The following is a 27,820-nucleotide window of genomic DNA, read 5'->3' on the forward strand; positions in this document are numbered from 1 at the left end:
GTAATTGCAGGATTAAATAAACAGAGTAGACAGAGAATAGGGGACAGTTTACCGGCGTCCCCAGACAGTTGTAAATGACCCCCCGCTGAGCTCAAAACATTCCTGAAATGTCTAATTATCTCCTAAACAGCCCTGAGGCTCCTCAGATGAAGCCTTGACTGCTGGGGAGTGGAGGGGGAACTAGTGTGGAATTGGCAAAGTGCTGATTGATCAGTCCTTTTAATTGAACAGGGCTGTGAAGCTGTGTGCATGTGCTGGTACAGAGAAGGGATTCCTGGGTTTGATGTTCTGAATGATATGGAATCTTCAGATCTGCAAATACGCCACCCCCCCAGAGAGACCTTCTTCTCATATTTACAGAGACTACAAAGATCACTTCATCATACTAGGGATAGGTTCATTAATACAGACATGTAAATGGAATGATTTCCTCTGATGTTGGCAAGTACTGTAAGTACAGTACAGTTCAATATAATACAATCTATCTATCTACTGTATTTTTCTCTCTCTCTCTCACTGGCGCTTTCCCATCACATCTTGATTAGTTCAAAAACAGAAAAGTACACTCAAATGCAGAAAGAACATGGTAAATCTGTCAGCACTCCACCACAGATAATTCCAGTTGATGCCTGTTCTCACAGACAGCCGCTGCTTATCAAAGAGGCCTTTACCATTCTGTCCCACCCCTGCTGTTTCAGACAGGCCCTCAAGGTGGAAGGTTCCAGCACTTAGTTGATCAAATTGTGTCAAGGTACCATTTCACTGTCCCTTGAAAACCTTTTTAGTGTAAAACTTCAGAAAACTGTCTTTTGATGAAGCACAAAGTAAGTCATCTTGGTTCTTGTTGCACTGGAATGTTGGTGCGAGAATGTGAACACATCCTAAAATGTTGTAGTACTCGTTACGGAAATATTCTGTTCATCAGATCATATAGATATTTACGCATAATGCTGCACACGACCACCAAATATGAAGATCTGAGAATGTAAATGTGATTTAAAACTGATCAGGGCCCAAGCAGAACACACGAAGGGCACATGTAGGAGAGGTTGAAAGTACCTGTAGGGTGTTGGGTTTGGAGAAGGGAAAATGTCAGTTCTCCCCATTACCTTGGCAATACAATGTCTAACTAAATCAATATGGAATTCAAATCAGATATGTCTAAATTATGTATGCCTCGCTCCAGGGCTTCCACAGATATGACTGGCTGGGAGGTTAGCAGATGGTGTCATAAAATGTGAGTCCCTCTTAAAATATACCCAGTCACCCAGGACATTTAGATCTCACTAACCCTTTACTGCCTCTGAGCAGAAAGTTGCTATGAGGCCAGTGATGTGAGGTTATGGACTAAATCTAGTTCTCCCACTCTTTTTGAGTGCACTGGACTGCTTTATGCTGTGTAAATCCATGATGCATGCATAAACACTCTCCTGTAGGTTCGTTGTACAAAATATCGCTTAAGAAAATAAAGAAAACACTTTGCTTGTGTTGCATAGTATTTTTCTAAGAACACAGTTTTACTTGAATCATGGTTGGAAACATTTTCACAATTACAGATTTTTTTTTTTTTACAAAATATGAATCCATGCCTTGTGGGCCTGCACTGGTTATTTAATAATTTGCCAAAATGTCCCTGTCTTTTTTTTCTTCTTCTCCTTGACAATTGCCAGAGCAGAAGAGCTTGTCTGAAGCCCAGAGGGCGGTTCAGGACAGTTTGTAATAACTGAGTCTGGGGAGTCAAGTCTCAGAGCACAGCACAAGAAAAAATGACCCCAACAAAGAGTTTCAAACTCGTTTTTCCCCTCTCTATCACCATAGCAACAGCGATAATTTATTTCCACAGCCCTGACAGGTAGCTAAAGTTCTGATAACTTTCCTCGTACTTCCTCCCCCCACTCCATCCTCCAGGAGGAAGCCAGCGTTTGATTGTCATGGTGGAAATCAAACTGTGAGTTTCCATTACATCTGAGACGGCTGGGAGGGGAAGGTGTTTGACCTAAAAACTTGTGTCTGTCTTGTCCTCAATGTCCTTGATATGACAGTCATATGAGTCAAAGTCTGTGCTGAGTATTTTTCTCAAATGCATCCTGCTGGACCAACATTGGAAAAAAGCTGCTAGGGAAATTATCATTTTTCATTTTATTTTGAAAAAGATTCTGTGAAAGATTTCATGGAGGTCATGGACGAATATCCTGACTGATGTGATGATGAAATACTGTGAGAGCTAGAAACAGACATCTGACCCACTGAGGACTTCCTGGTTTAAAAGGACATATTTCTCATTTCTTAGACCAACTCCCAGTTTGATTTAGAGTGACAGGGCAACGCCCAGAATCAGAAAGTGAATGAAAAGCATTGATTAAAGACAGACTGACATGGATGTGCAGCAATGTTGGGCAGCCATTTTGTTTATCAGATATGACAGAGTTTAACCCATATTCCTTCACTATAGAATATATTTGGCTTATACTGTATTGTTGGCACCTTCAGTGTAAACTCCTCGAACAAACTCAGGGAACATCCATCAGCAAAGAGCTGACTTCTCATTACATTATTACCCATCTCATAGTCCTACTTTTCAGACTAGTGAACTAGAATTCACACTGTAGTGAATCATCCCATGACAACAACAACAACAACAAACAAGGCAGCGTGGATGGATGCAGCACAGTCTGTACCCTGACCTTGAAAAACGAAGTATTGATAAAAGTGAAATTATTTGAAGAACATCTTTTTTAAATGTATATATATATCAGAGACACTTGGTGGGTATTTAATTGTGTCTCGCTGTGTCGTTGTATTCTCGTCCATCACCCAGGGTTACAACTGGAGGCTGATCAACTGCCTCCTGCAAAGCGGCAGCACAACTTCAAAGCTACTAATAAGCCCATTACTAGCGATATGCGTTACCTCCACAGTTCCTGGCTACAGGCGCTAAGCTGTGGAAAAGCTGTTGAGACCGATAGAAGTGTGGCCGCGCCCTAGCCTGGCGGAGCAGTAAGATCACAACAATGTGCACCTTCAGTCCCCAGACCCTGACCCAGAGAAGAAATGCCACACTCAGCACACTCAGCCAGCCTCCACAAAAGACCTCCTAGAAATGCCCAGGAGAAAATGTTACAGTCATGCTATGAAGATTCCCACATAATGAAAAGTTAGAGGCAAGTTCAATTTTGGCTAAATCTGTCTAGGGGATCTGAAAGCAAGCATATTCAATGTGTAAGTCACTGCAGGGATTTAAAAGAGTCAGACTATAATACTGAAGGCTTAGTGCTAGGAACTCAAAAGCCAGGTCCGTGAATGTGAGAAGCTGGGTGTCGTCATGTAAATGTACAGCTGAAGCTCCTCTTCTCTCCTGTTATTGGAAAGGTATTGATGGAGCGTCGGGACAGGAAGCCCTACGAGACTAGTCCTAGCATTGATGCTCCAGAGCACAATTATCTGACAAAGTGAACTTCACAGTGGGAAGCGTTGCAGGCAAAAAAATAAATAAACACATGAAAAATAGACATGACATAAGGCGAAGGATTCGTGCATGAGTGGGTGTGAAGAGAAGTTCTTCAAACTTCTGCTATTGTGAAATGGAATTCATGCACTTCCACTGCCAGCCCCGTGGCACTTTTCACACTGCAACACCAGAAAAAAGGACAGAAAAAACACACCACGCATTAGCTCTCTATAAATGAGGAAATAAGACTGTCATCATTATCTGTAAGTAGGTATCTCACTTCATATCAGTGAATTAAAACTTAATGAAACACAACTCCTTAAAAATGTCAAACGGGCCCAACACTTCGGGTTCAATAGGGGCATTAAAGTGAAAATGAAGGAAATATACAAATTGGCAAGAAGATATATTGCATATGATGAACATCATTTCTTTTAAGAATAATGATATAAAATGTCTCCCTCCATGTCTGGAGATGGAGGGAGTAGGTGCTTGAGGTAATGCCAGCTGTGGGTGGACATGTAAGGGCCACCTGCCACACACCTGTGTAGGACTACCATGGAAACCACCTGGGCCTCCACACAGGTGCACAGCCCCACCAATTTCCTGGGAGGAAATTAACTGGCTGCTGAATATCACACAGAAAGCAAAATAAAGCATGAACAGCGATCAAGATCACCACTTGGTTAGATGGGTCTAAATTATATGAGTAGCACTTAATAAAATGGCAGTTATTAATCAGTATTGGTCAAGTGATTTCTGAAATCATGCTCCACATGCATTCACTTTAAACTTTACAGAGTTGTTTTTGTATGGACAAACCTAGTTGTTCCTTTGCTTATTATTTTGCTGTGACCATTAGGTTTAGTGTGCAGTGATCTATGATCAACCCTGAGCAGATAGTGATTTGTATTTGTCCAATATATATGCAGTATTGATTGTTTTTTTAATGTTAATATTAGATGCAGCTACATAAATTCATCATCTACTCCCTGAAAAACATGTGATCAGCAAGGTGAAAGGAAATGCAATACTGCAACTAACAAATAGTTTGCTGTTTAGTTAGATGACTAGGACGTCACTTTTTGATAAAACATCCATTCCATTTCTATGATCCATGACAAAGGAATAGAAGTAATCGGTATAAATATATCGTTTTGCTGTTCTGTCACAGAAAGTTTGTCTTTCGTGGTCAACACGAGTTGGGAAACTGGAGAACTCACAGTATGAGTGATGAGCCCAGGGCTAAACTGCAAAATCATTTCCCTTTTTGTGCCGAAGATTAATGCAACAAAAATACAGAGAGAGAAATGCAGGGGAAAACCACAAACATGATCCAGTTGAAGCAGCCAGGCACACACCTTTTCACTTGTCTTCAGCTGACTAGAGAAGGGAGGTGGTATTTATTTTGCCACTTTCATCAATTTGGAAAGTGGTCATGAATTGACGGGACGAGGAACCATGTTGAAATGAAATTAACCACAAAACCAGCGTGAAATATCACTCCCGTGGAAAGGTTTGCTCCTGCTTCGTCCACAGATGGCAATTTGAAAGAAGAATGAATGCATTGTCCTGCTGCCTGTTTCATGCTTATTCCAAACACACAAGAATATCTCCTTACAAAGGTTACATTAACATAGAGCAATCAGAAAATGGCCCATGAGCACCTCACATTTCCTGTGTGTTGTGATCCGTGACAATTAAGAGCATTCATTTTAATTGTGAGTAACCTGAGGAAGCCGCCCCTTCACACACACACAGACACAATAAGTGGTGTGAAGAGAAGCAGACTCAGTCTCCCTCCTTGCTGTCACCCCAGGGTGCCTTTCTCCCCGGCTAGGCCTGCCCTTCCGTGGGAGGCCAGGACTGTGCTGAGCACCATTCCTCGCTCCCTCACTCCCTGGTCACAAGATTCTTTGAAAAACACCCAGAGGGCAGCCCTGGCCTCCCTCGCCCCCTCGGCGCCGACTGGCCTTTCGCTGAGTGGAGCGAGGCTGACGTGACCCCCCAGCGCTAGCAGGACTGAACTCTGGGAGTATGCAGTCTCAGAAGAGAACACTACGTGGGCTCCACCAACCAATGTGTTTCACACTCATTGACACTCATTAACAGCCCCAAACACAATAGGTAGAGCACATCAACTTAGACCTGGCAGGAGGGGCTTGATTAGATAAAGCCAGACAATGAGAGTCATTTACCTTAATTACGGTGAGGACTTGGGAGCTTACCTTCAGGCAGTGTATATAAAGATATTTCTTTTTTATTTCTTTTAAACAATATCCAAAGCAACTACTTTTTTTAACCCACTGTTTTCTTAACACTCATGAACCATGAACATTGAGAGAGAGAGAGAGAGACAGAGAGACAGAGAGAGAGGAGAGAGAGCAAGAGAGAGCAAGAGAGCAAAAGAGATCTATTAATTGCTTTCAAGTGCAGAGCATGTCTGTTGTTTTAGCTGTGGGTGTGCATGATCTTTCTAGCGAGACCACACCAAAGCCTATTAGTTGCTACGAGCGGTCAGGATACAAGGATAATGCCAGTCATAGCCACTGGATCAAATAACTGGTCTGCTGGGGTGGCAGACAGGTCCTCTCTCCAAGCACCGAGGGGCGACATAAAAGAATATCTGCCACTCATCTGATGACCACTTTATATGCACCACTCATCGATTCACATTAAGGAACATCTCTCCGACAGTAGGCTGGTAAATAATTGAGAGCCTGTCATGTCATTGAGGGTTCCTTTGTGCTGTTGGGACCAAATTATATTCGAAGATCTCATCTAGGAGACATAGAGAAGCCCAGAACTTTGTGGAGGGGCAAAGCCTCCCCAATGTCGGACGGCCTAATTACGACTGAATGAGGAGGCAATCAAAGCTCCCTAGGAAAGGCCAGTAAACGGAGAGAAATTAAGGAAAATATTACGTAAAATCAAAACATATTATTAGAAAATCGGAGAGGGTTCGAGCTCTCCGTGGCGTCGGAAATGAGCGTGGGAGGGAAATCAAAGCGTGCGCGGTTGATCTCGGGGTGAGGGCCGTGCGCTTATTAAGGTCTCATCAAACAGCGAGGTCTTGAAATGTGGAAACCAGACCTGGTATGTATTACAGCCTAACAGATAGAGTGGTGAGCTCTGGCAGCTTACACTCCCAACTCCCGGTGACCGAGGAGCTCGGCTCGTTTTCTCAGCTCCACTACGGGCTGTGCCTGTTTAACGGCCTGTGCCAGGGGCTATTCTTTAACCGAGCCTATCGCTGCCTATGCCTCTCACACCAAAGAAAGATCCTGACATACATCCCAATTAGTACAGGAAGATGTCCAGTATAGGCACCAGTTGTTAAAATTGCAAAGATGAAGGCACTGTGGATCTAGATGTCGAGATATAACTATTTGGGGGTGAACAAGTTAAACAAAGTCCATGTTTGTTCCATTTTATGGGAGGTTGAGCAGTCAGACAGGACGTCGAGGGGTCTGGAGGTGAGGGACTGACCTGACAGGGTTGCTGGTCAGGGAGACCCTGAGGGACTCCAGACAGTTGAGCAGCTTGTCCTCCGTGATGCCTGAGCGCAGCTCATGGACGTATTCCTGTGACGACAGTGTACACTCATGCTTGCTGTTCCTCAGTCCACCCTGGAACCAAAGCACACATAAAGCAAAATCATCAATACAAGCCAAGAACCTGACACAACATTGAACAATAACAATAAACTAACCCAAAGACGGAAAAGTAACTTCCGGAAGTTATTTACATCCAATAATGGAAATATGCTAAACCTCTTGTCTTTTTTTTTCAAACAAATCTAGAAAATTGCTCTGTCATTGCAGTTCCATCAGTCTTGCTCTGATAGTGCTGGTATCATTGTGGATGACTGGCTTCATGTAGCCAGACCTGTGATGATTACATGTGACAGGAAGTAGAGGGCCTTGGCAATGAGAACCCCAGGTATCACACCATCTCACAGTTCATGTCTGGGGATGGGCTTCAGATCACTCTGGACTCCAGCAGGTGAGAATGATTGCTATTCCCCATCCCCCCCCCCCTCCCCATCATTCCCAACATACCCACAGCTCAACTCTTGTTCACTGATTCAAATCGCCCATGTTCCTAAAATGCATAATACGACCCCCCCAAAAAATAAAAAAGAGATAGAAACAAAATGGGGTAACAATTCCTTTGTATTGTCCAGTATGTGTGGTGTATGTTCCAATTTACATACTGAAAGACTCATTTACAAACTCCCAGGGGTTCTGCTCTGAAACAAAGCCAAAACTCTGGTGCCAAATGTCGCGTTCAGAGTGAAAATTATAGATGGAAATGTCTTTCCACTGCTATGGATCAGCCGAGCCAGAGCTGACATGGAGGTCCTTCCTACAGGGACACAAGAGAGGAGGCTGGCTGCCAAGGCCCCTGCACCATACACGCTGCTGCTAAGTGGATTGACTCTTCACAAAGAAGACCTGGAAAGTGTTGCACGTACGACGACGTCTACTATAAACACCCCACCTTCTAACATGGGTTATTACACATCATTCAGATCTGCTATCAGCTAAACCAACAACAGCCAGTAACGGGAGTGAGCTGGTTTGAAGAGGTGATATTGAATAGGAGTAAATCTGAAAGTGTTTTTTCTTTGGAAATGTCGTGGTACTGCCATGTGTGGGAAAACATTCAACAGTATCCTGCTAATTGTGTGTTTTGAACTGTTTCATAGAAGGTTGAACGATTTGGGGGGGAAACTAGAGGGAAAATGTTCTACCTCAAGCGCATCTCGACAAATGTACAGACTCCATATTTCACTCGAACACTATCAACTCACTGTGAGCTTTTATGGTGAGTTCAAATGATAGGCACTTACACATACATTCCTACCATCCAGCCTTCCACAACCTTTATCTGTCTGATCCTGTAATATTCCCTTTTATGCCTGGTCCTTTTTATATGCATTACTGGCCGTGTTCGCATGAGGCTGGGAGAAGTTAGCAAGGGACTAGGATAAGGTGCAGCTACTTTCTCATTTGTTCGTTCTCCCATCTCTCTGTGCTGGGATGGCCCTGAGCCATCCCTCTGCTGCGGTCCGCAGCTCTGGGGGTGAGGCACTTCATTGCACCCCTGGCTCTTGCTTCTGCTGATGGCCAACTCTTTTATTTATACTCGATAGAAGGCTCACTTCAGTTTTGAAGGTGTGCATCTTAACAACCTGACCTTTACCAGTCTGCACCTGGCCATGAATGAACAGGATCCTTCCACATAGTGTATTACCTTCCACGGCATGTCATTACTATTGGTCTTTAGGGGGTCATTCACAGAACATTTTAGTCATTCACAGTGTTTAACTTATTATGTCCTTTCTAAATATAATAACTAGATGTTCAACGTCAGAACTAAATATAGAATGTTTTTGTCTCAAAGACCACCTCTTCCAGGCATTTCTTAATCTTTCACACAGCGATTCCCATCACACTGACCATTCTGGAAAGAAAGTGTAGATCTCCGGTTTCATAATCTTCTGACCTTTACCTCCAGAAACCAAAGACACAGGCCATAATAAGCCGTTTAATGACCCTGGCCCAAATCAATCATATGGGATGATATCAACATTACACCAGTGCACCTCACCAATCACAAGGGCGGTGCTAGCTGCTAGCTCCTGGGTAATTGAGTTTCACCTTCAGGCCAGGGGGAATTGGTCAACACAGGCAAATGGTCAAAAGAGACCCCAGAGAGGGAGAATGAGATAGAAGGAAAAAGAGAAAGCGAGGGAGAGACAATGTGAAAGAGACTGAGGGGGTTGACAGAGAGGGAGAGAGAGAAAAGAGAGAGTAAGGCAGACCAAGGGCAAGAGTGACCTATGAGAGGTGGAAAGCACAGGAGATGGAGTGGGGGTGGGGGTGAAGGACGGGAGTATAACTACCTGGCCAGTAAAGGAAAGACACAGCCTGTTGACCACAGCCTCACAGAGTCTCATCTCTTGTTCTTATTGAATACCACATTTGTCGATAACAGTATTTCCTGCCAAAGAAAATAGTACTGGGAGCAATTACTTCAGGGAACCTGTCAATTTAATCTAGGAGGAAACAGGGGACATAAGCCGCCGTCTGTCTCTCTCTCTCTCTCTGTTTCTCTTTCTCCCTGGAGAGTGAGAGAGCGAGGTACATCCTATGAGGCAGAGCAGGGAGAGAGACAGACCGAGGCAGGCTGTACCTCCACATGTCATCTTCCCCTGTAATGAGACAATAACAAGCTGGCAGCCTCCACACAGCCCTCTCCACACACACAGGAAGAGTGATTGATACATTATTCAACTTCTTTGTCAGCTCACTAGAAAGCACAGAACGACGTGTCAGTCGTTGTCTCTCTCTTTCTTTCTCTCTTTCTTTCTCTCTTTCTTTCTCTCTGCCTCTCTCTGCCACTCTCTGCCTCTCTCTGCCTCTCTCTGCCTCTCTCTCTGTCTCTCTCTCTCTGTCTCTCTCTCTCTGTCTCTCTCTGTCTCTCTCTCTGTCTCTTTCTATGTCTCTCTCTGTCTCTCCCTCTATCTCTCTCTCTGTCTCTCTCTCTGTCTCAGTGTCTTAAACGTAAGCTAGAGAGGTTTAATTAGGGGACAGGGGTAGATGATGGCACAGCAAACACGATCACTGGTCACTGTAATGTATTAAAGTGTGAGGGTAGCATGGCAGAATAATCCTGTTAAATGCTGATCTGGAGAAGCACTGACATCTGCCTAATTAAATAATCTGCTACTGGTATGAATGTGTGTATGTGCGCATGTGTGGGTTTACAAGTGTGTACATGACCTTTAAAGTGTGATATAACAGAATAGCAAGCACAGTGAGGAGACTTCTCACATGGCTGGGTTCTCAAGTTTGAGACACGGATGCTTTTTCAAGAGCTGACAACATGTCACCAGACAGGAGGTTCATCCATCTGATGAAATGATCAGAACCACCAGGAGAACGGAGGAAAGAGGCTTGGGGGAAACTGAACAGGAAGCCACGCAAGAAACTACAGCAGGAATCCAAGTCTACTCTCTATAGTCTTTCATTGTAATGCATGTAATCATATCAACAAGAGGCTACCCCCCCCCCCCCCCCAAAAAAAAAAAGAAAGAAAAAGAAAGAAAGAAAAACAGAATAATGAACAACCTAATTACCTCTTCTTTGTTTGTGATTAACAAAAATCACCAGAGCACCCCACTGATCTTTGGTAAAAATAATACAGATACCATCTTGGCAATTAGTGCACATCAAGCAGTATCAAAGCCAAGTGGCTGGAATTATTTCACGCTGTAATTTCCTGCTCATTAGAATTTGAATGACAGGCTTTCAAGCAGCCAGGGACACAGAAGCAAACACGTGAATCCCTACTTTTTGAAGGGTGCAAATACATGCACAGAAACACACATCCACACCAATGATTACACCCATGTGCATGGATAAGCACACACACACACACACACACACAGAGAAGACCACACACAAAAACCTTACATAAACATGTATCTTGCGTAATATGAAGTTTTTCCGTGTCTCTCCTGGGGTCCTAAAGGTCAGTGGGAACACGGATCAGTTGAGATGCTCGCAGCCTGGACAATGAGTTCCCCGACGCCTACTTAAAGGACAAGGCTCTGCTGCCTGCAGATAAGACATTTCATCTGGCCAGGGAGCTACTCTTCACCCGCAGAGGGGCCTTCCCCACCAGGACCTGTGGACATGCTCTCTCTCTGCCCTTCTGAAGGAGCGCGCTCCCACCGGGGCAAGGCTTTTATAAGCCAAGCAGATGGGGAATAGGGAGATGGAGGGATGGAGGGATGGAGGAATGAAGGGATGGAGGGATGGAGGGATAGAGGAATGGAGGGATGGAGGGATGGAGGAATGGAGGAATGAAGGGATGGAGGGATAGAGGAATGGAGGGATGGAAAAAGAGACATGCGATGGTGGAAATCACTTAAGGTGCTGTATATAATATATTCACCTTTTGTAGTTTGCATTGTCTTTCTCTTGTAAATATTGTATTTTCTATATTATTTTATTGTATCTTATCTCTCAAAATTAAAAGCCAACTGGAGAGACTGAGGGTGGAATTTATAAGGGCATGTCTGTTCAGTGAGTTCAGTCACACTGTTCGACCACTGACATAGTTTGACTCGTTTATGAAACCATTCCAGTTTACAACAAATAACCAAGCAACAATGGGACAATCAGTGGTAAAGGCTGTACAGATTAAGCTGGAGAGGAAAGGATGAAAATAAAGTGGAAAAAAAGATGGAAAGAGAGAGTGTGGGGGGGCAGAACAACAACAAAAGTACTTTTTTTAAAAATCACAACTTTCAATTTGGGAGTCAGATGGCTGAGCGGTTAGGGAATCGGGCTAGTAATCAGAAGGTTGCCGGTTCGATTCACCACCAGGAAAAATTATGTTGTGTCCTTGGGCAAGGCACTTCACCCTACTTGCCTCAAGGGGAATGTCCCTGTACTTACTGTAAGTCGCTCTGGATAAGAGCGTCTGCTAAATGACTAAATGTAAATTTGAAGAGAACATGAACTCCTGGGGAGAGACCAAATGATCACAATGTGTGTACGCGAGTGTGTGTGTGTGTGTGTGTGTGTGTGTGTGTGTGCGAGCGAGCGATCAAAATAAACATGATTATAGCTAACCTTTTGATCCAATAGCAATGACAGCTTAGTTGGTCTGGAGATAGAGGGATTGGTGCTGAGGGAGAGGAAAAGTGAGCAGACATAGCTGAGATTTCCTCTTTAAAGACTCAAGGTCTTTGAGAACCAGGACAGAAGCCACAGAAGGTGAAGAGATATTGAGCCTGATAAGAATGAACTAATGTATCAAACTTAAAACGAAAAGGCAAAACAAATAGTAATACAGTATATATTCCAATAATCGGTGAAAAAGTAGAGAAACCAATGAATAGAACGATGACTTGAACTTTGAAACATGTAGAAGGATATTCCAAAGAACATATAGTGTCCAAAGTTGTATAACGACCAATTAAATGTAATATTATTAGCGGCCATTTTCAGGGACAGATTTCAGCCGAGTGCTCTGCCTTTGTTGTGTAGGTTGGATGGCAGGATGCCTTGAATTCAATGGCCTTCACGCACACACAATACTCTACTGCAGCTGTTAAAGCCTGTCGATTCAATGATTTCAACATTTAACAAAACTGTCATCTGTCATTGGTGCTTGCTACTGCTTTTACGATCTTTATCTGAGGTCAAAAGTGTTCTTAGCATTTACGTGCAACAGAGAAAGTTACCTTTTCGAGTGGTGTCATTTATTAGAGTCAAACTTTGTTAAAAGTGGTTCTGAGTAGAACCTGTGTGTTCTACTCCCACATCACCTTTAGGGATGGTCTGGCTGTGTTTACCTCCTAAATGGTAACCCATCTCTTGACCTCTGGACATCCTTAGCCTGTGTCTAACCCCAGACAGACAGCCAGACCAAGGGGAGGAGCACTCAACAAACACATACACACAACCTGCTTTTTTGACAGGAACTCACTGATGAGGCTGACACAGAGATAATACTAAGCAGGTCCCTGAGCTCTGAGGAGTACACACGCACACACAAACACCTCCACTCCCCGCTGGCTTTGACCCAGACATAAACAGAGGCTGCAGGCATGTCAGCAAGTCTCACTTTCGTACGCATGTCCACCGTGAGCAGACTTGCAGTGCAGCCTCATCAATGACGTCTAATAGTATCTGAAAGACTTCAGGAACCATACAGAACAGTGCGGAGAGGACCGTGAGTGAATCTGCAGTGTAACCCTCACTCAAACCGTGATCTTATCAAAAGGTCCTCCGTTTTGCTCAGCTCTGTTTGGTCCAGACTTCCAACAGGGGTAGGGTGGGTTGAGGACATCTTAAGCTTTCTTTGAAAGGATATTAAAAAGGACAGCTACCAAAAAAGTATTGGAGATCCCAGTAAATGGGATTGGCAGATTTGAAGAGGCCTGTAAATGTTTGTGATCTAGATATGAAAATATCAATAAAACATGATTTGAGCCACGATAATCCGAGACAACCTTTGAAAACAAATTCTTCCACACATTTAGATATGACAGGACAAAAGCTCAACCTGTTCCAAACAACTTCAGGCTGTTTACTGATAAATAAAATAAAACGCCGGAGATAAGGGGGTGGGGAAGGCGCTGCAATAAGCATAGCAAATGAATATATAAATAAAATATTTGCACATCAAAGCTTTTCGTCTTTAAAAAAGTATTTCTCCATTGCACTTGCAGGAGCAGGCATCGACTTGTTGGAATAGATACTTTACATGCTGTAGCAAGCTCTCCAAGACAATCCTTCAACAACGAGAGAACAAGGGCACCTTGTTCAAAGACATGGCACGGTTACTATTGTTTGGTGTTGACTGATGTGGTGGCATAAACACCAAGCTAACATCATGAGCTGATATTGTATTAGGAACAACAAAGAGACTCAATTTAGGCAGCATTTTAGAACATCACACAGAACAACAGAATCATTAACTATCAGACTTCAGTGTAATTTAGGCACAACGTATCGAAAAGTTTCGAAAAGTTTCAGGTTTGGTCTAAGAGACTGGGGAGTTTTCCTTTCATTCCCTGTCTGCTTACAGTAACAAACAGAGAGAGAGCAGCTGGTCTCTGGGAGCTGGTCCTGACTTAAGGCCAAGACCTTGGCCTTGCACTATTGATTTCTATATCTATACCCACTTCCTCTGGCTGGAAAGTGCACATCTTTACATCTCTGTGCTCTGCAGATCACAATACACCACACAGGAACACTCACACAAGTACAGCACGCACACACACGTACACACAGACACACACACACTGTGTGTCCCCTAGAAAATACTTTTGATTTTCTTATTAAAATCTTCTCAAATATTCATCAGAATATCCAACGGTCTCATTTGAAAACCTGATCCACCTTTCTGTGTGTTTTAATCAACCTCTTTCAATTAAGAGTCAATTATAGTGAGACAAAAGGGACCGCTGTCCTTCCGTTGATGGAAACAGTAATACAGTGATGTGATTGTGAGTGTGTGTGAGAGAGTGTCAGTGTGTATGCATATGTGAGGGCTTCTGTGTGTGTGTGTGTGTGTGTGTGTGTGTGTGTGTGTGTGTGTGTGTGTGTGTGTGTGTGTGTGTGTGTGTGTGTGTGTGTGTGTGTGTGTTTGACTGTGCATGTGTTTCCGTGAGTGAGATTGTGAATGTGAGCGTGTGTGTGAAGTAGAGAAATTCTCCTCTAAACCATGTCCCATTGTTCTGCAGGACATCAGTCTGCAGTGAATCTAAATGACACCTCGATGAAGACCGCAGCAGATCCCAGACAGAGCGCCAGAGAGCTAAGCGGGTCGAGTCATTTCAAGTCCCACAGCCTCCCACTGCAGGTCTTCATGCTACACAGCACCTTCAGGCACCACAGTCAGAAGCCATCACACTAGGACAGCGCTGAATGCAAGTCTTCACATCGGTAGAGCAGGAAAATTTAAGGCCAGTTTAAGGCCAAGGCCTCAGTTAGCGTCACAAGCGCCATGGACCATTGACGGTTAAACGACAGGTGTGTCTTTGGATGGGCAGAATTCACGGAGCACCTCCAAACCACCGGGGACGGATATGGATTTTGCTCCCCAGCTCTCTCAAGTTAATAACGAGCACTCAAATTAACCAAGTTGGAAGGAGACAGCTCCTCTGGTCTAAGGCTGGGACTCCTTCTTCTGCCAATCAATTCTAAAGGTCAGTGCAGTGGCTCAATACTGTGTCGGAATGTTCCTGGGAGTTGAATACAATGCTTACTATGCAAAGTGAACACCACACCAGGAGAAAAGAGCCATCAGAAAGCATGTGGGTGTTTTGGTACTCTACGCACGCACTATTTCTGCTGTATATTTACACACGGTGGGATGTGTGTGTGTGTGTGTGTGTGTGGGGGGGGGGTAAACAAGCAGCCTATTTAAGAGGTGAGAAGGCATTGTGGATTAGGCTTAACTGTGATACTGGCAGCATTGATTGCAATGCAGAGTTTGTAGAGTTCTTTGTAGAGTTCTAGACTATCGCTGACAAGCTATCCAAAGTTCAGCAAAGGGCAAGATTGTACCATGTATAAATAAAAAGACAGATGCCAGAAAGCTTGTGATTGTGGAGTCCGTCTTGTTCTTTTAATGTATTTCTAAGCAGTTCCACGATAACAACATCCTTGAGGAGTGGTGTAAACAATACTTCAATCAACTCACGGCAAATGGCCTGTTGCTGGAGGTTATGTGCATCTGTGAATGGTATGAATTCACATAGTAGTGCAGTAGGGAGTGGTGTTGACCGGAGTCTCTCTGAAAGACCTGTGTCTTTCTAACCATAATGGAGAGTGCAGTGTTCAACCTGCCTGCCTGAGAGTAAGATATTTAGAGATTGAGGTAAGAAGTGGGCTAGCTAGGGTACTCATGCCTTGGCTCATGCTTTGGCTGGGACACCAGTGATGTCCTGTCCAGACACGGGCTCTAAGGACACATGCTGATGTCGAGCATGATGCTTGCATGATTTATAATGATTCTCTTGGAGACTTGGTATCTGGAGATAGGCAAAGGCAGGTGCAGATTGTCTAGTTTGTGTGTGTGTGTGTATATGCTCAGTCAGACGTGGATCAAGCAAGCATTCAGAGCATCTTGGCATATTTATAATCCTGTCTAAGGGTCAGTGTCCTGCTGTCTAAACACACACGTTTTGTAACATCAAACCGTTGAGTTGGATAAGCATTTTATTTGATTATTACAGTATTTTCTCTTCTGTCAGCTTTGATCTCCTTCTTTCATGTCTGTATTGAGCTTATATATATATTTCTAATCTCTGTCCTGGTGTGCAGCTACATAGGATTTGAAATTGTCTGAAGGCATCCAGCAAGAACATAGCATGACATATGAAATATGTTCCAATAAAAAACCTAGAGAGATTATCTTCTCATCACAAGAAGCCGGCTAAAGACAGATAAAGATTCTGTCTGTTTTCGCTTGTCTGTAAAAAAGGAAGTGGCTGTGCATCCGTCTGTCTGTCCAGAGTGTGTGTCTGTGTGGTTATGTGTGTGTGTGTGTCTGTTTGTCTCTCATACTCTTCCAATCACCGTTATTGGACTTATTCACTCCGAGATCTGGGGAAACAAAAGCTGTTTCTTCTAATATCCGCACCATTACCCAGCCTCCATCCAGGCCCTCTGTTCACTCAATAGCAGGAGGAATACCTATTCATCACTGCGTCTGTGGCCGGCGCCCCCATGGAACAGATGTAGAGATCTTTAACTGCCCGTAAATGAAGCCTCCAACTTGAGAAAGCCCTTGCATCAGCACAGCACTGGTGCTCGGGCCTGTGCTCGACTGCTCCAACAAAGCAAGATTAATTTGCCTGTTGAATGCAGGCTAGACCCACCGTGGCAAGGTGCCTGACTGCAGCCGGCGTGATTCTGGAAAGTTCCTGTGGACTCTGACAGTAGCATAACTTTACATGTCACCGGGGGAGGGCTGGACGCCTGTAGTGACTGTCTCCTGTGAGGGATTGAGGCAAAGAGCCAGCACATTCCAAAACATCCAAACCTGGACAAGGGTGGTGATTCTCCAAGAGAACAGACATCAGAATCCTGGTTTGACAAAGGTCAAAGCCAACTGGGACAAACAAGTAATCAGCACTCAACAATTCTGTTGATCTACTGGGAGGTAAAACTTTGATTGCTTAAGTAACACCGATTGAGTTCAATTATACATTACATGTACATTTTATTCATTTTGCGGCCCCTTTCTCCAAAGCGACATCGAAATAGAGATGTATTTGTACAGTGAAACTAATTTGTAACCTCCGCTGTGTTCAATTGGATGCACAGCACATGATAAACAATGTTTATAGCGGGTGAAGAGAACGGCTGGCTGGTTAGTGCCAAATGAAAGAAACCGAGATGTCATTATTCCTTTCCGTAGCAGCCAGTCTCCAGAGAAAGACCCTGAATTTCCACAGAGCGGTCGTGTTTCTGTGTGGACGAGTCATACATGTTAGGTATGTGTGTGAGTGTGTAGGTGTGTTAACAAGCAAAAACCAAAGTGCAATTTCAAAAGCCACTTGCCTGTATCAGTGTGTGTGTGTGTGTGTGTGTTTGTTAGTGCATGGCTGCATGTCTCCATGTGATAGTGTGTGAGGAACTATGACGATGGTTCTCTCCAGGCAGGGCCAAAGCTGGATCCCTCCTCTGCCCTCCTTTCTACCTTTGTGTCTCTGACAGGTGTGACCTTTCGGCTGGGCGTGGAGCGTCCCCCCCCCCCCCCCTCCCTTCCTCCCTCTTCTCGGTGGATCGCGCACGCTCACACTGGCGTGCACATGAAGCCAGACTCTGGCCGAGATGAAAAATAGAACAGCTAATGCCTGCAGATAGAGACATTCATCACAGGCCTGGGCCCGTGCTCTCCTCACACACCTTCCCACCACCAGCACAGAAACAACTCACTCATTAAACATCTGAGATATGACTGCATTATTACCAGACTCAGACTGTTTTGAATGCTGAAGCAGAGATGCGGGTTATTTTGTGTTTGGCTAATTTATTTTGTTTAAGTGAAGAATCAGAAATGTACCACTTGTTCTCTTCATTCGGATGTGGCCACCACTAGAGCTTGTCTGTCATTGGCTGTAGCCCTACTGACGCCTCCATTGGCCATGCTTTGAGCGACAGTGGCCGAGGGCCCGTGGGACGCCAGGAGGGGGCGGTAACATGCAAAATGGTAGCCATGCCAACTGGCGCTGTGCAGCCAAACCAGTTAACCTCGGCAGTGAACCGGTAGGCCCTCGGGTAAGGGCTTGGTAATGATGTCTCTCCCTCCTCCTCCCATCCCTCCATCTCTCTATCCCTACATCCATCTTTCTGTTTATCCGAGGCTGTCACAGAGGAATTAGCCGGAGAGACGAGGCATGCTAACTCCTGAATAGCAGGGTGCAGGAGAGAGGAGTCTCTCCGACTCTATTCAAATTCAGAGGAGAGGTGAGAGGGGCTCAGAGAAGTAGCATCGATGAAAATATCAAAGTCTAAAGGTTTTGTGCGGTGGGATTTCTGCATCGGCAGGATGGATTGTAATGAGAGGTACACCTGGAACCGGTATAAGGGCATTTCAACAATGCCGTCTGTTCACAAACACAACAACATGAATGTATACCCAACTTGAAAATACTTTGCCCCACATATAAATTGTGAACAATTTTAATTTTCCTTTCAACCAGAAAAGCCCACCCGTATCCTCTCCACAGGATGTATGAGGACAGACAGTCTACTTCTGCTGGTATAGAACACTGACTATGAAAATCCTCTGACTGCATTCACAATAGCGGGATTGGGAGCGAGGAGTGCATGGTCAACAGAGGACTACATTTAACAAACAATGCAGGATATTTTCAAAGGATTTTTATAAACACACGGATCTTAGTCACATGCTAGGCTTCCTTTTCTTCACCCACCCACCCACCCACCCACCCACATCCAACCACCCACCCACATCCATCCATCCATCCACCCACCCACATGTTGACATGTTGTATGTTCAAAGTGGGCGCGACAGGTGTTCTCCCTGAGTGCGTGTCTGTGTGTTTATGTAGAGTATATTTAAAACAACTTAGTGCACACGACAGTAGAATAACTATTGGTTGTGCTTGCTATGGTGTTTCCACATGATGGACAGAATACACACAAACATCAGAAAGTGAGTGGGACAAGAGGGGAGGAGATGAGCATCGTGGATAGGTGAGGAGGAGAGAGAAGAAGGAGAAAGGGGGAAGAACAGGAGAGGACAGAAAAGGATGAGATACATGGATCGCATTTTGTTCAAGTCAATGAGAACTGGCATTTCCACTGTGTGTGATCTGGTGATCACTCCATTGTTCCATCTGTGTCTTCCATAGCTCCTGTCTCTCTCTGTATCTCTCACTCACTCTCTCCCACTCACTCTCTTTATCCATCTCACTCTCTCACACAATATCTCATTCTCTCATACAATATCCCACTCTCTCCCACAATATCCCACTCCCACACACAAACACTACTGGATAATCAGGGTGCATGGCACCAGCTCTACTGTAATAAAGCGAGAACAGATGCTGGAGGATTTTACCAGCAGGTGAGCGCTTTTACGATTCAATGTTTGTCACCCACCTACCCCCCCCCCCCCCCCTCCCCCCCACCACCACACACACACACACACACACAAAGACATCAACACTTTTCAGGCACGTCAATATTCACCCCCAGGCCTCACACCCCCCCCCCCCCCAACTCCACACACACACACCACACGCACGAGCACACACAGCCACACGCTCGCACAGTATACACACACAAAAAACAACGTGCATTCCTCAAGTTCACATAAATGTTTAACCCCTGACAGCTTTTAAATTCCCAGATACAGGTGTTGAATCTAAAAAGCTACTAATGTTCCACTATGGCGTCAATTACAGGTACAACTCGCTGACAGGTGCTGCTCAACGCCGGAGCATCTCTCAGCAGTGTTATACGAGCCGTCATGGCAGGTCACAGACTGCTGCTATCTGCCATAGAATCGTGCCACAGTGTAATAGAACATGACCATATCACTTCAACCCTAACCCACTCAGCGTTCCATTTCGTTCTGTTTGGTCTAGTGGCCCGTAACTCTGCCTGGCTCCAGCTCCGCCGAGCAGCGCATGAAATACTCTCTGCAGGAGAGAGTGATGAGCAGGGAGATTGCCCAAAGTTCTGCCATGTTCGCCCGCCAGCCAAGTTTAAAAGATTTATAATTTGATTTGAAAATTAGGACTCTAAATTTGCCGAGTGACGGGGACAGGAGTTTTATGGCTTTTCTGTCCAGGCAGTTTCTAGGCTGCACGGAGACTGACAAGGGTAAAAGTGAAATGAAGGAGCCTGGCCAGGATGCCAACTATAAAATTCTATCAGGCAGAGGACTTTACTGCCCTGGGCCCGTGCCCAGCCCTGCAGCACGCTTTGGTGGAAGCGAAACAGATGGGAAAAGGAAGAGGATTTACAACAGGCGACGCTCGCCTTTTAACCCCAATATTTGCAAAGAGGAAAACGGATGGTGAAATTATATTACAGGGCCCCGATCAATAACCACAAATATTAAATAGCCCCGGCGTCCTTCTGCCGTTAGCGCTGGGCTGTCGGGCTCTGGAGCTCTGCCACTTAGCAACGCCGCTGGTCAATTAGCAACACCGCTGGTCACGGCACTGATGACAGGAGGCAAGTCTCGATGTCGGCCAATCAGAGGCTAAGGAGGCTCATGGTCCCGCCTCATATCTAGCTTTTCTGGGGACAGTGGTCATGCCCTCTCGCTCTGGTGGAGGATGGGAGTGGTGACGGCTGTGTCTGTGCTGCTTCAGCAGATGAGACGGCCCACGGTGAGGCCTGGTTAGCTGGCGGTGGTGGGTGGTGGGATGCACCTACAAACACCAGGCAGGGAAGCCACAATACTGTCTTCTCTTCTAGGACATGGGAGGGTGTGGAAGAACAGACACCTGTATGTATACAGATGGCCTAAGAACGCCAGATGGGTTATCGAGGATGAAGGAAGTGTTTACATGTCAAATTAAACTATTATTGAATTGGTATTGAATTCATTGTAATTGTAACTCCAGATAATATCTTTGTTTTGATCTCCATGCTGTGTTTATTAAATAGAAACCATTCACATTGGCTACTGTCTTCGTCTTCAGGCCTTGTCCACAAAGGTTCCACCTGGGCTCAACCTCCAGCTTTACCCCCTGCTGGGAAAACCAAAATCCAATCAATCTGTCACCAGCAGGTGACAGATTGGGCCAGATATTGGCCATGTGGGGTGGAAGCAGTGGTTCTAACCTCTGAAGCTGAGCTAACTGAGTCCACTTTGTGGTTCTGACCCACATCCAGACCTTGTATACATGTCCCGTCCTTTTGATTAATGACCTCATCTCCAATCTACAGAAATAATGGATCTAAAGTGCTTTTCCTCATGCATTTGTTCCACATATCGCCTTGAAGAAAAACCTACCTGACTGCCTTCACCCTCCCCTGATAACTCTTAGTTACCTCTGTTTTTACTTGGTCGCGTCGGAACGAGGGGTTTAGGTGATTAACATGTGAATAGGTATGTCTGCTCGCCATGCTCCAGTGACAGTGACAATGATGTCTCTGCACGAACTGCACTTCCCTGGGGCTTAACCACCCAACACAAAGACCACGGTCGAGGAATCTCGCCTACACACAGAGGGAGTAATGTTAGCTTCGTCGAGGTAAGACAACCGTCACATTGTGATTGTGCCAACAATGGGCTGTGTTCGCTGGGGTGAATTGGGCACCTTTAAGCCCCATAACCCATTTCAGATAATGTGAACGTGGTTAGTGGGCAGACATAATGAGGTTTATTGCGTCGTAAACTGGCACAATCAGTGTTGCCGTTTTTGGCATATTCCAGTGGCGAGGAGGGCCAGGCGTCGAGGTGGAAAGCTCTGTAAGCCTCCTCAAGAACCGTGAGGCCGGGAGAGCCCGCGGACCCACGGCAGCTTTCAAGGTAAAAACCCCCCCCACACAGATCCACAAAAAAATAAACACTTCCAAAGACCATAACTTGCTGTGCACACACACACACACACACACACACACACCTGTCGCCCAAACAAAAGCATTCCCAGCACAGCCTCTCTGCTCCGTCTTAGCATCCTATTGACAGTATTAGGTGACTTCTTAATGAAGATTTCCTGCAATCTCCCAGATCTGAGAGCACATTACTCTAGATTTCCCCCGATGAGGGCTCGGTGTCGACACAAGTGAAGGTAACCTCCCGAGTGGCCTGGAAACACACCCAGACTTCCTAATGAAGACACAAGCAGGAACAATGGAGTAATTGACAACTATCCTGCAGAGCTCTCAGGTTTCTTCAGAATATGAGATGCAAATAACAAAACCCAGTCAAGACAGAAACAACATCAACTAATACTGTGGCAGATAAACAAGTTTGTGTGAATATTAATAGATGGCTTAGCTAGCTCTTTGCCACAGCAACAAGCCGGGGCAATTATGTGGGGATCGGGACTTGACCTTCAAGGTGTATCTACTACGATGTTTGTTGATGGGACGGGGGGGGCGGAGATTTGTACGTGTGAGATTAGAAAGATGGAGGTTGAATTAATCAACGGAATCATAATATGGTATGACATTAGGATGCAAGATGAACAGAGAGGGGGGATTAGGGAGGAGAGAGCAAAGAGTACCAGGCTGGGGCTCGGGGGCCCGGGGGCCCCGAGGCTGAGGAGAGGCCCAGAGGTAGAACTCTAAGACCCAGCTAACACCACAGCCTCTGTGATGACTCAACAGAGAGGGATTTACTCAGAGAGGCTCTGGCTGCAGTCACTGACCCTCACCACACACACACACACACACACACACACACACACACACACACACACACAGACAAGCACACACTCTCTCTCTTACACACACACAATGCCACCACAGTTGCTGTTGTTATCCCTCCAGCTTCCCCTGAGCATGTGTGTGTTTAAGACGACGGGGGGAGGGCAGATCTTTCATTCTTGTCACAGTGTTCCGGTTTACGAGCCAAAGGCAGGAGACACACGCCCATCCACATCAAAGTTTATTACAGTTCATCACCTCCCCACCTGCAGAGTAATGACATTTAGCCAATCCTATAAAAATCCCAGGGAACCTGCGGGTTTAAATCAATGCCTCTCCAGCTGCTACTCACATCCATTATTAAAGCCATACTTCCAGATCATATTCAATACAGAGCACTCCCGCGACAAGCTTGTCAGTGCGTGCAGCACTCAAAAGCACATCTGATGACTGAGAGAAGGGCCCCCCAACGAAGTAACGTCACAACGCCCGCCCATCCCCCCATCTCCCCCCCCCCCCCCCTTCCGCCAGCCCCCCATCTCCCCCCGCCCCCCTCCCGCCAGCCCCACGCAGCCCCCAGTCCCGTGGAGAACAGGATCAGTGTCTGTGTGTGCTGACAAGCAGTTTCAATAAAATCCCATTAGTTTCATCCAGGCAAACCTGTTAAGAGTGTTTGTTCCAACCTGGTGCTATGCTACAGGCTCCACCTGTCTGAGACTCCACCTGGACTTCTGCTGGGCAGCAACAGACGGCAGAGCTGAACACATACGAATGGACAACACTCATATACATCTTAATATATGCATCCATGCTCAGACATTCCATCTAAGCTAGAGGGATGTAGTGTGTTTGTGTGTGTGCCCATGCCTGCCTGCGTGTGTGTTCGTGTCGAGTGTTTGTGTGCGAGTGTGCGTGTTTGTCCGGGTAAAGAAATGAGATGTGATGGTGGATCTGTGAGTGTTGCTACAGTCACAGACTACCCTCTGCAGGCAAGAAAGGTGAACTTCATGGGGGGACAAAGCAGCCTGCGTCTTCTCTGTCTCTCTGTCTCTCAGTATCTCAGTATCTCAGACGGAGGGACAGACGCATGCATGCTGTGTTTTAGCTACAGAAGTAGTGTATGTGTGGATTAATACTGGCCTTCTGATCACCAACTCAGCCTTGTTCTAACCCTAATTAGTAGTAATATGAAGACCAAATCTATTTGTTGTTGTTACACTTTTGGTTTATGTAATGCATCTAATTTATAAATTAGCCCATTTAATTAGGTTAAACATATTAACAGTGCTGTGAGGTATGGTAGGTACCAAAGAACGTTGTTCACACCTAAAATGCACTGCAGGGTTTGTAGATGTGCACATTCACTCCAGTTTGGTCCATATGTTTCCATTTATGTACTCTTTCTTGGATGAACTTCAGTATTATGTATTATTGAAGCATCATTGAAGCATCATTAATGATGATATAACGGTGGTGACCATCACAGATGCCTGCATCCAAAATGTTTCAGAACTGTAAACAAAAGTATCAAGGGAACATATTCAACTTGTTTCGATGCAGAGTCTGACATTCATGAAGGACGTTGCTATGAAAAAGTCTTTCATACCATCTGCAACACAATTCAGGCTAATGAAAAGAAAAGTACAGGTTATGGCACTAACAAATTCAGGGAAAGCAGTAAAGATTGACATCATAAAATGTTCAAGGACCCATCTCTGAGCAACAAAACAATTTCAGTTTTCTTCCCATTCGGTTATTTGAAAGAGGCATGTCTAGTTACCTGATTGCAGCATGAGACAATTGTAGGCTTTCAGCACCCATCATCAATAGAATGGCTTCATTTTTCAAACAAACACGCCGAAATCACGTGGAAAACAGACACCTATCGATACTATTGAAAGACGTCAGATGCTGGGACGTGGAGATGAGGAGAACCTTGTGCTATGCCATTTAACCAGGCCAAGTTTGATTGTTATATAAAAAACACGGCTCCAAAAGAGGCCATTTAAATGGGATGTTGAAACAGAAGGGGACATTCAAAAAAGTCACATTTCCAGAAATGATTTGCATTATTTACTGTTGCTACACATATCGGGGAGGTAAGAAGAGTGGGAGACAGATTGCATGACAGCTATATATTGCCAGCCCAGGTGCCCAGGCTTGGTTCTATCGCTCTGTAAATACTAGGCAAATCATTTTTTAAGAAAGGAAGAAATAGGAGGGGGAAAAAAACAATAAATAAACCCTGTGCCATATTTTTATGAAGAAAATCTTGTGAAGATTTCTTAAGTGAAGCTCTCACCAGTACTCTATAGACCCCCTTTTGTGGTTCTGTGAACCCGCTCTTAAGTTAAACATGGAGAGATGGTAAAACCGCCGTATAAGGTCTGCCTGGTTCCATAGAAGACCCTACTTTTAAAAAACTGAATTCTGAATGAGAACACACAAAACCACACCCTACAGGAATAGAATGAAGCCACACAGGCAAACGGTTAAACCCAATAGGTAAAAAAAAAAGTTACACTTCCTTTGTGACGGCAAGAGTAGCTGGATAAAAGGAGTTTGTAAAGGAGTTTGAATAACGGATTCCCCCCCACAGTGACTACTGAGAGACTGGCTGAGTAGAGCATCATTAGTTCAGCTTTAGAGGTTATCCTGAGGTCCATGGAGCATCATGTAAATATGTAAAGAAATACCATACTATGTGCGTGACAATGGATATAATTGCATGTTATCTCTGGTGCTATCCTGCACTTTGCCACCATTATTCCCTGTACGGTATATATTTATCATCCCAGCTGTTCGCACCTCAAAGCTGATCCGCTTACTAATTTGACATACAAAGAGCAATTAGATGAATCGATCAAAAGCTATTATAACGGCCGTATGTCTCAAAACCGAGTGCATAATCTCAGGGTTTTAAAACTGCAATCACAGGCGAGCGTGGCATGGAAACCGTGGAGTGAAAAGGGGACCCAAAATTGGGCCCTGAACGTTGCCAGTTATGCACAGCATGTCTTTAAAAAAAGACATGCTGTGATTGCTTCCTGACGCTGACTTCTGGCATGGCGACCGGGATGTCTGATTAGGAGAGACTCCCCCATCATCACAAGTGTATGATTATGGCATTAGGCCGGATTCTTTCACATCAGAATCAGCAATCAAGAAATTGGAGTACGGGATCGATACAGAGCGGCACCTAGACTGAGTGAGTATGTGTGTGGCAAAGAGAGAAGAGAGTTGGGGGGAAGGGGGGTGGTGGGGGGGGGGGTGGGGGGGGGGGGTGGTGGTGCTTGAATCAATTTTGTGTGGGCTCCAGCGACACAAACATGACTTTTAATCTTCTAATGCATCTGCTCAAAGGCGGGCCCGGAACCCTGGACTTCTGAAGAGGAGGGATCCATCCTTCGGCACGCCTCCGCCCCAAGCCCATGCACACGCCTCGACGGCATTCAGACATCATGAAAGGAAAGTCACCAAATCCTCTTATCCCACTAGTGAAAATATTTGATGTTGTACTTCAGCTTGGTCTGAAACACCGTAATCCTCTGAAATAGTTTCTTAATTCATCAGAATGCCTGGTTAATCTCTCAGATGTACTGTACTTTACAGGACTGGGAAGTACTTCCCCGATAGTTGACATCCTGTTCTCATTGAGACCTACGACAAAGACACGGTAAACGTCCAAGGAGCATCAAATCAAAATAGTATATCTGCGTACACAAGCAGCCACGCCTTGGTGTGACCCTCACTTCAGAGGAAGGCAAACTGGGACTCGCACTCCTCTGACCATGAACTCCATTTCCCTACTCTCCCCGAGGTGAGTCCTAATACACTGAAACAAACAATTGTACTGAGGTAATGACGCTTCACTGAACACACTAAACCACTCGGTCCACATTTGGGTTTTGGCAACAAAAAGTGGAAACAAATGCCCCAGAGTTGATTGTGTTCTACCAGGGCCGAATTGGGTAGTCTGTACAGTACGTGGGTCTCTTTCAATTAGACGAACATCACTTAACCAGTGGCACAGTGACAGGAGACTGAATCACTGGTGGAAAAGCCAATAGCGACATTCCCGCTCCCTGTTCCCAGCACTAATGCACTGTGGCAACCTTCTAACCATCCAATTCCAGCCCCCAGATCCCAGCGGTTTACACAGTCCCTCGTCTTCTCACCATTACCAACCGTAGCACTCTTTCATTAGACCCCACACCTCTATCACAGAGAGGAAGAGGGGGGGGGGGGGGGGGAGAGGGGGGGGGGAGACAGTTCTCTGATGGAAATGACAAGGGAAAGCCACAGCTCCAGCTCATGTTAAAGTCCAGCCCCAAAGGACAGGAAGAGGAAAAGATTGTGCATGTGTGTGATAGATGGAGAGAGAGAGAGAGAGAGAGAGAGAGAGAGAGAGAGAGAGAGAGAGAGAGAGAGAGAGAGAGAGAGAGAGAGAGCGAGAGAGCGTAGAGGAACGGGGGCAAAGCAGGAATCTTTTTCACCTCCTCCACCACCATCTCCTAGCTGAGCATTACCATTCTGAGGGTGTTCACCCAGTGCAACGGAGCTGAAAATGACAAATCAGGGAGGATGTTGTCTACCGTGTGTGTGTGAGTGTGTGTGTGAGAGAGAGTCTGGAGGATAAGGACTACCTCCGATAGCTGACTGATTCTAGAGCTGACCTCTGACGTGACCCGAGGCAGTGACAGCCCGTGTAGAGAGAGACGGACACACCAGCAGAATGCTGTACTGGAGCTACGCAGCCGACATCCTCTCCCTCTCTCCATCCATCCCTCCATCCCTCCCACACTCATGCTGTCAGGGATTGACGAGCCTTTCAAGGTGCAGCTGAGACGCTTCGACCATGGCTCTCCCCTCCTCCTCTTTCTCCTCTCAGAAACGGAGAACAGAAGAGAGGACAAGGAAAGAGATAAAGAGAAACTGTCTCTGAGAACTGGGAGGTATAAATAAAGCAATA

The 27,820-nt window shown here is 45.3% G+C and overlaps 1 protein-coding gene across 1 annotated transcript in view; it reads right to left on the reverse strand.

Moving 5' to 3' along the window:
• Positions 1 to 27,820, reverse strand: part of diaph2 (diaphanous-related formin 2) — a 360,351-nt gene that overhangs the window by 272,371 nt on the left and 60,160 nt on the right. Inside the window, exon 7 of the mRNA XM_067247259.1 lies at positions 6,938 to 7,077. Within this exon, the coding sequence (XP_067103360.1) occupies positions 6,938 to 7,077 (140 nt within the window). The remainder of the gene's footprint in view (positions 1 to 6,937; positions 7,078 to 27,820) is intronic.

Source organism: Osmerus mordax, chromosome 12 (genome assembly GCF_038355195.1).
Source record: "Osmerus mordax isolate fOsmMor3 chromosome 12, fOsmMor3.pri, whole genome shotgun sequence".
Lineage (NCBI taxonomy): Eukaryota > Metazoa > Chordata > Actinopteri > Osmeriformes > Osmeridae > Osmerus > Osmerus mordax.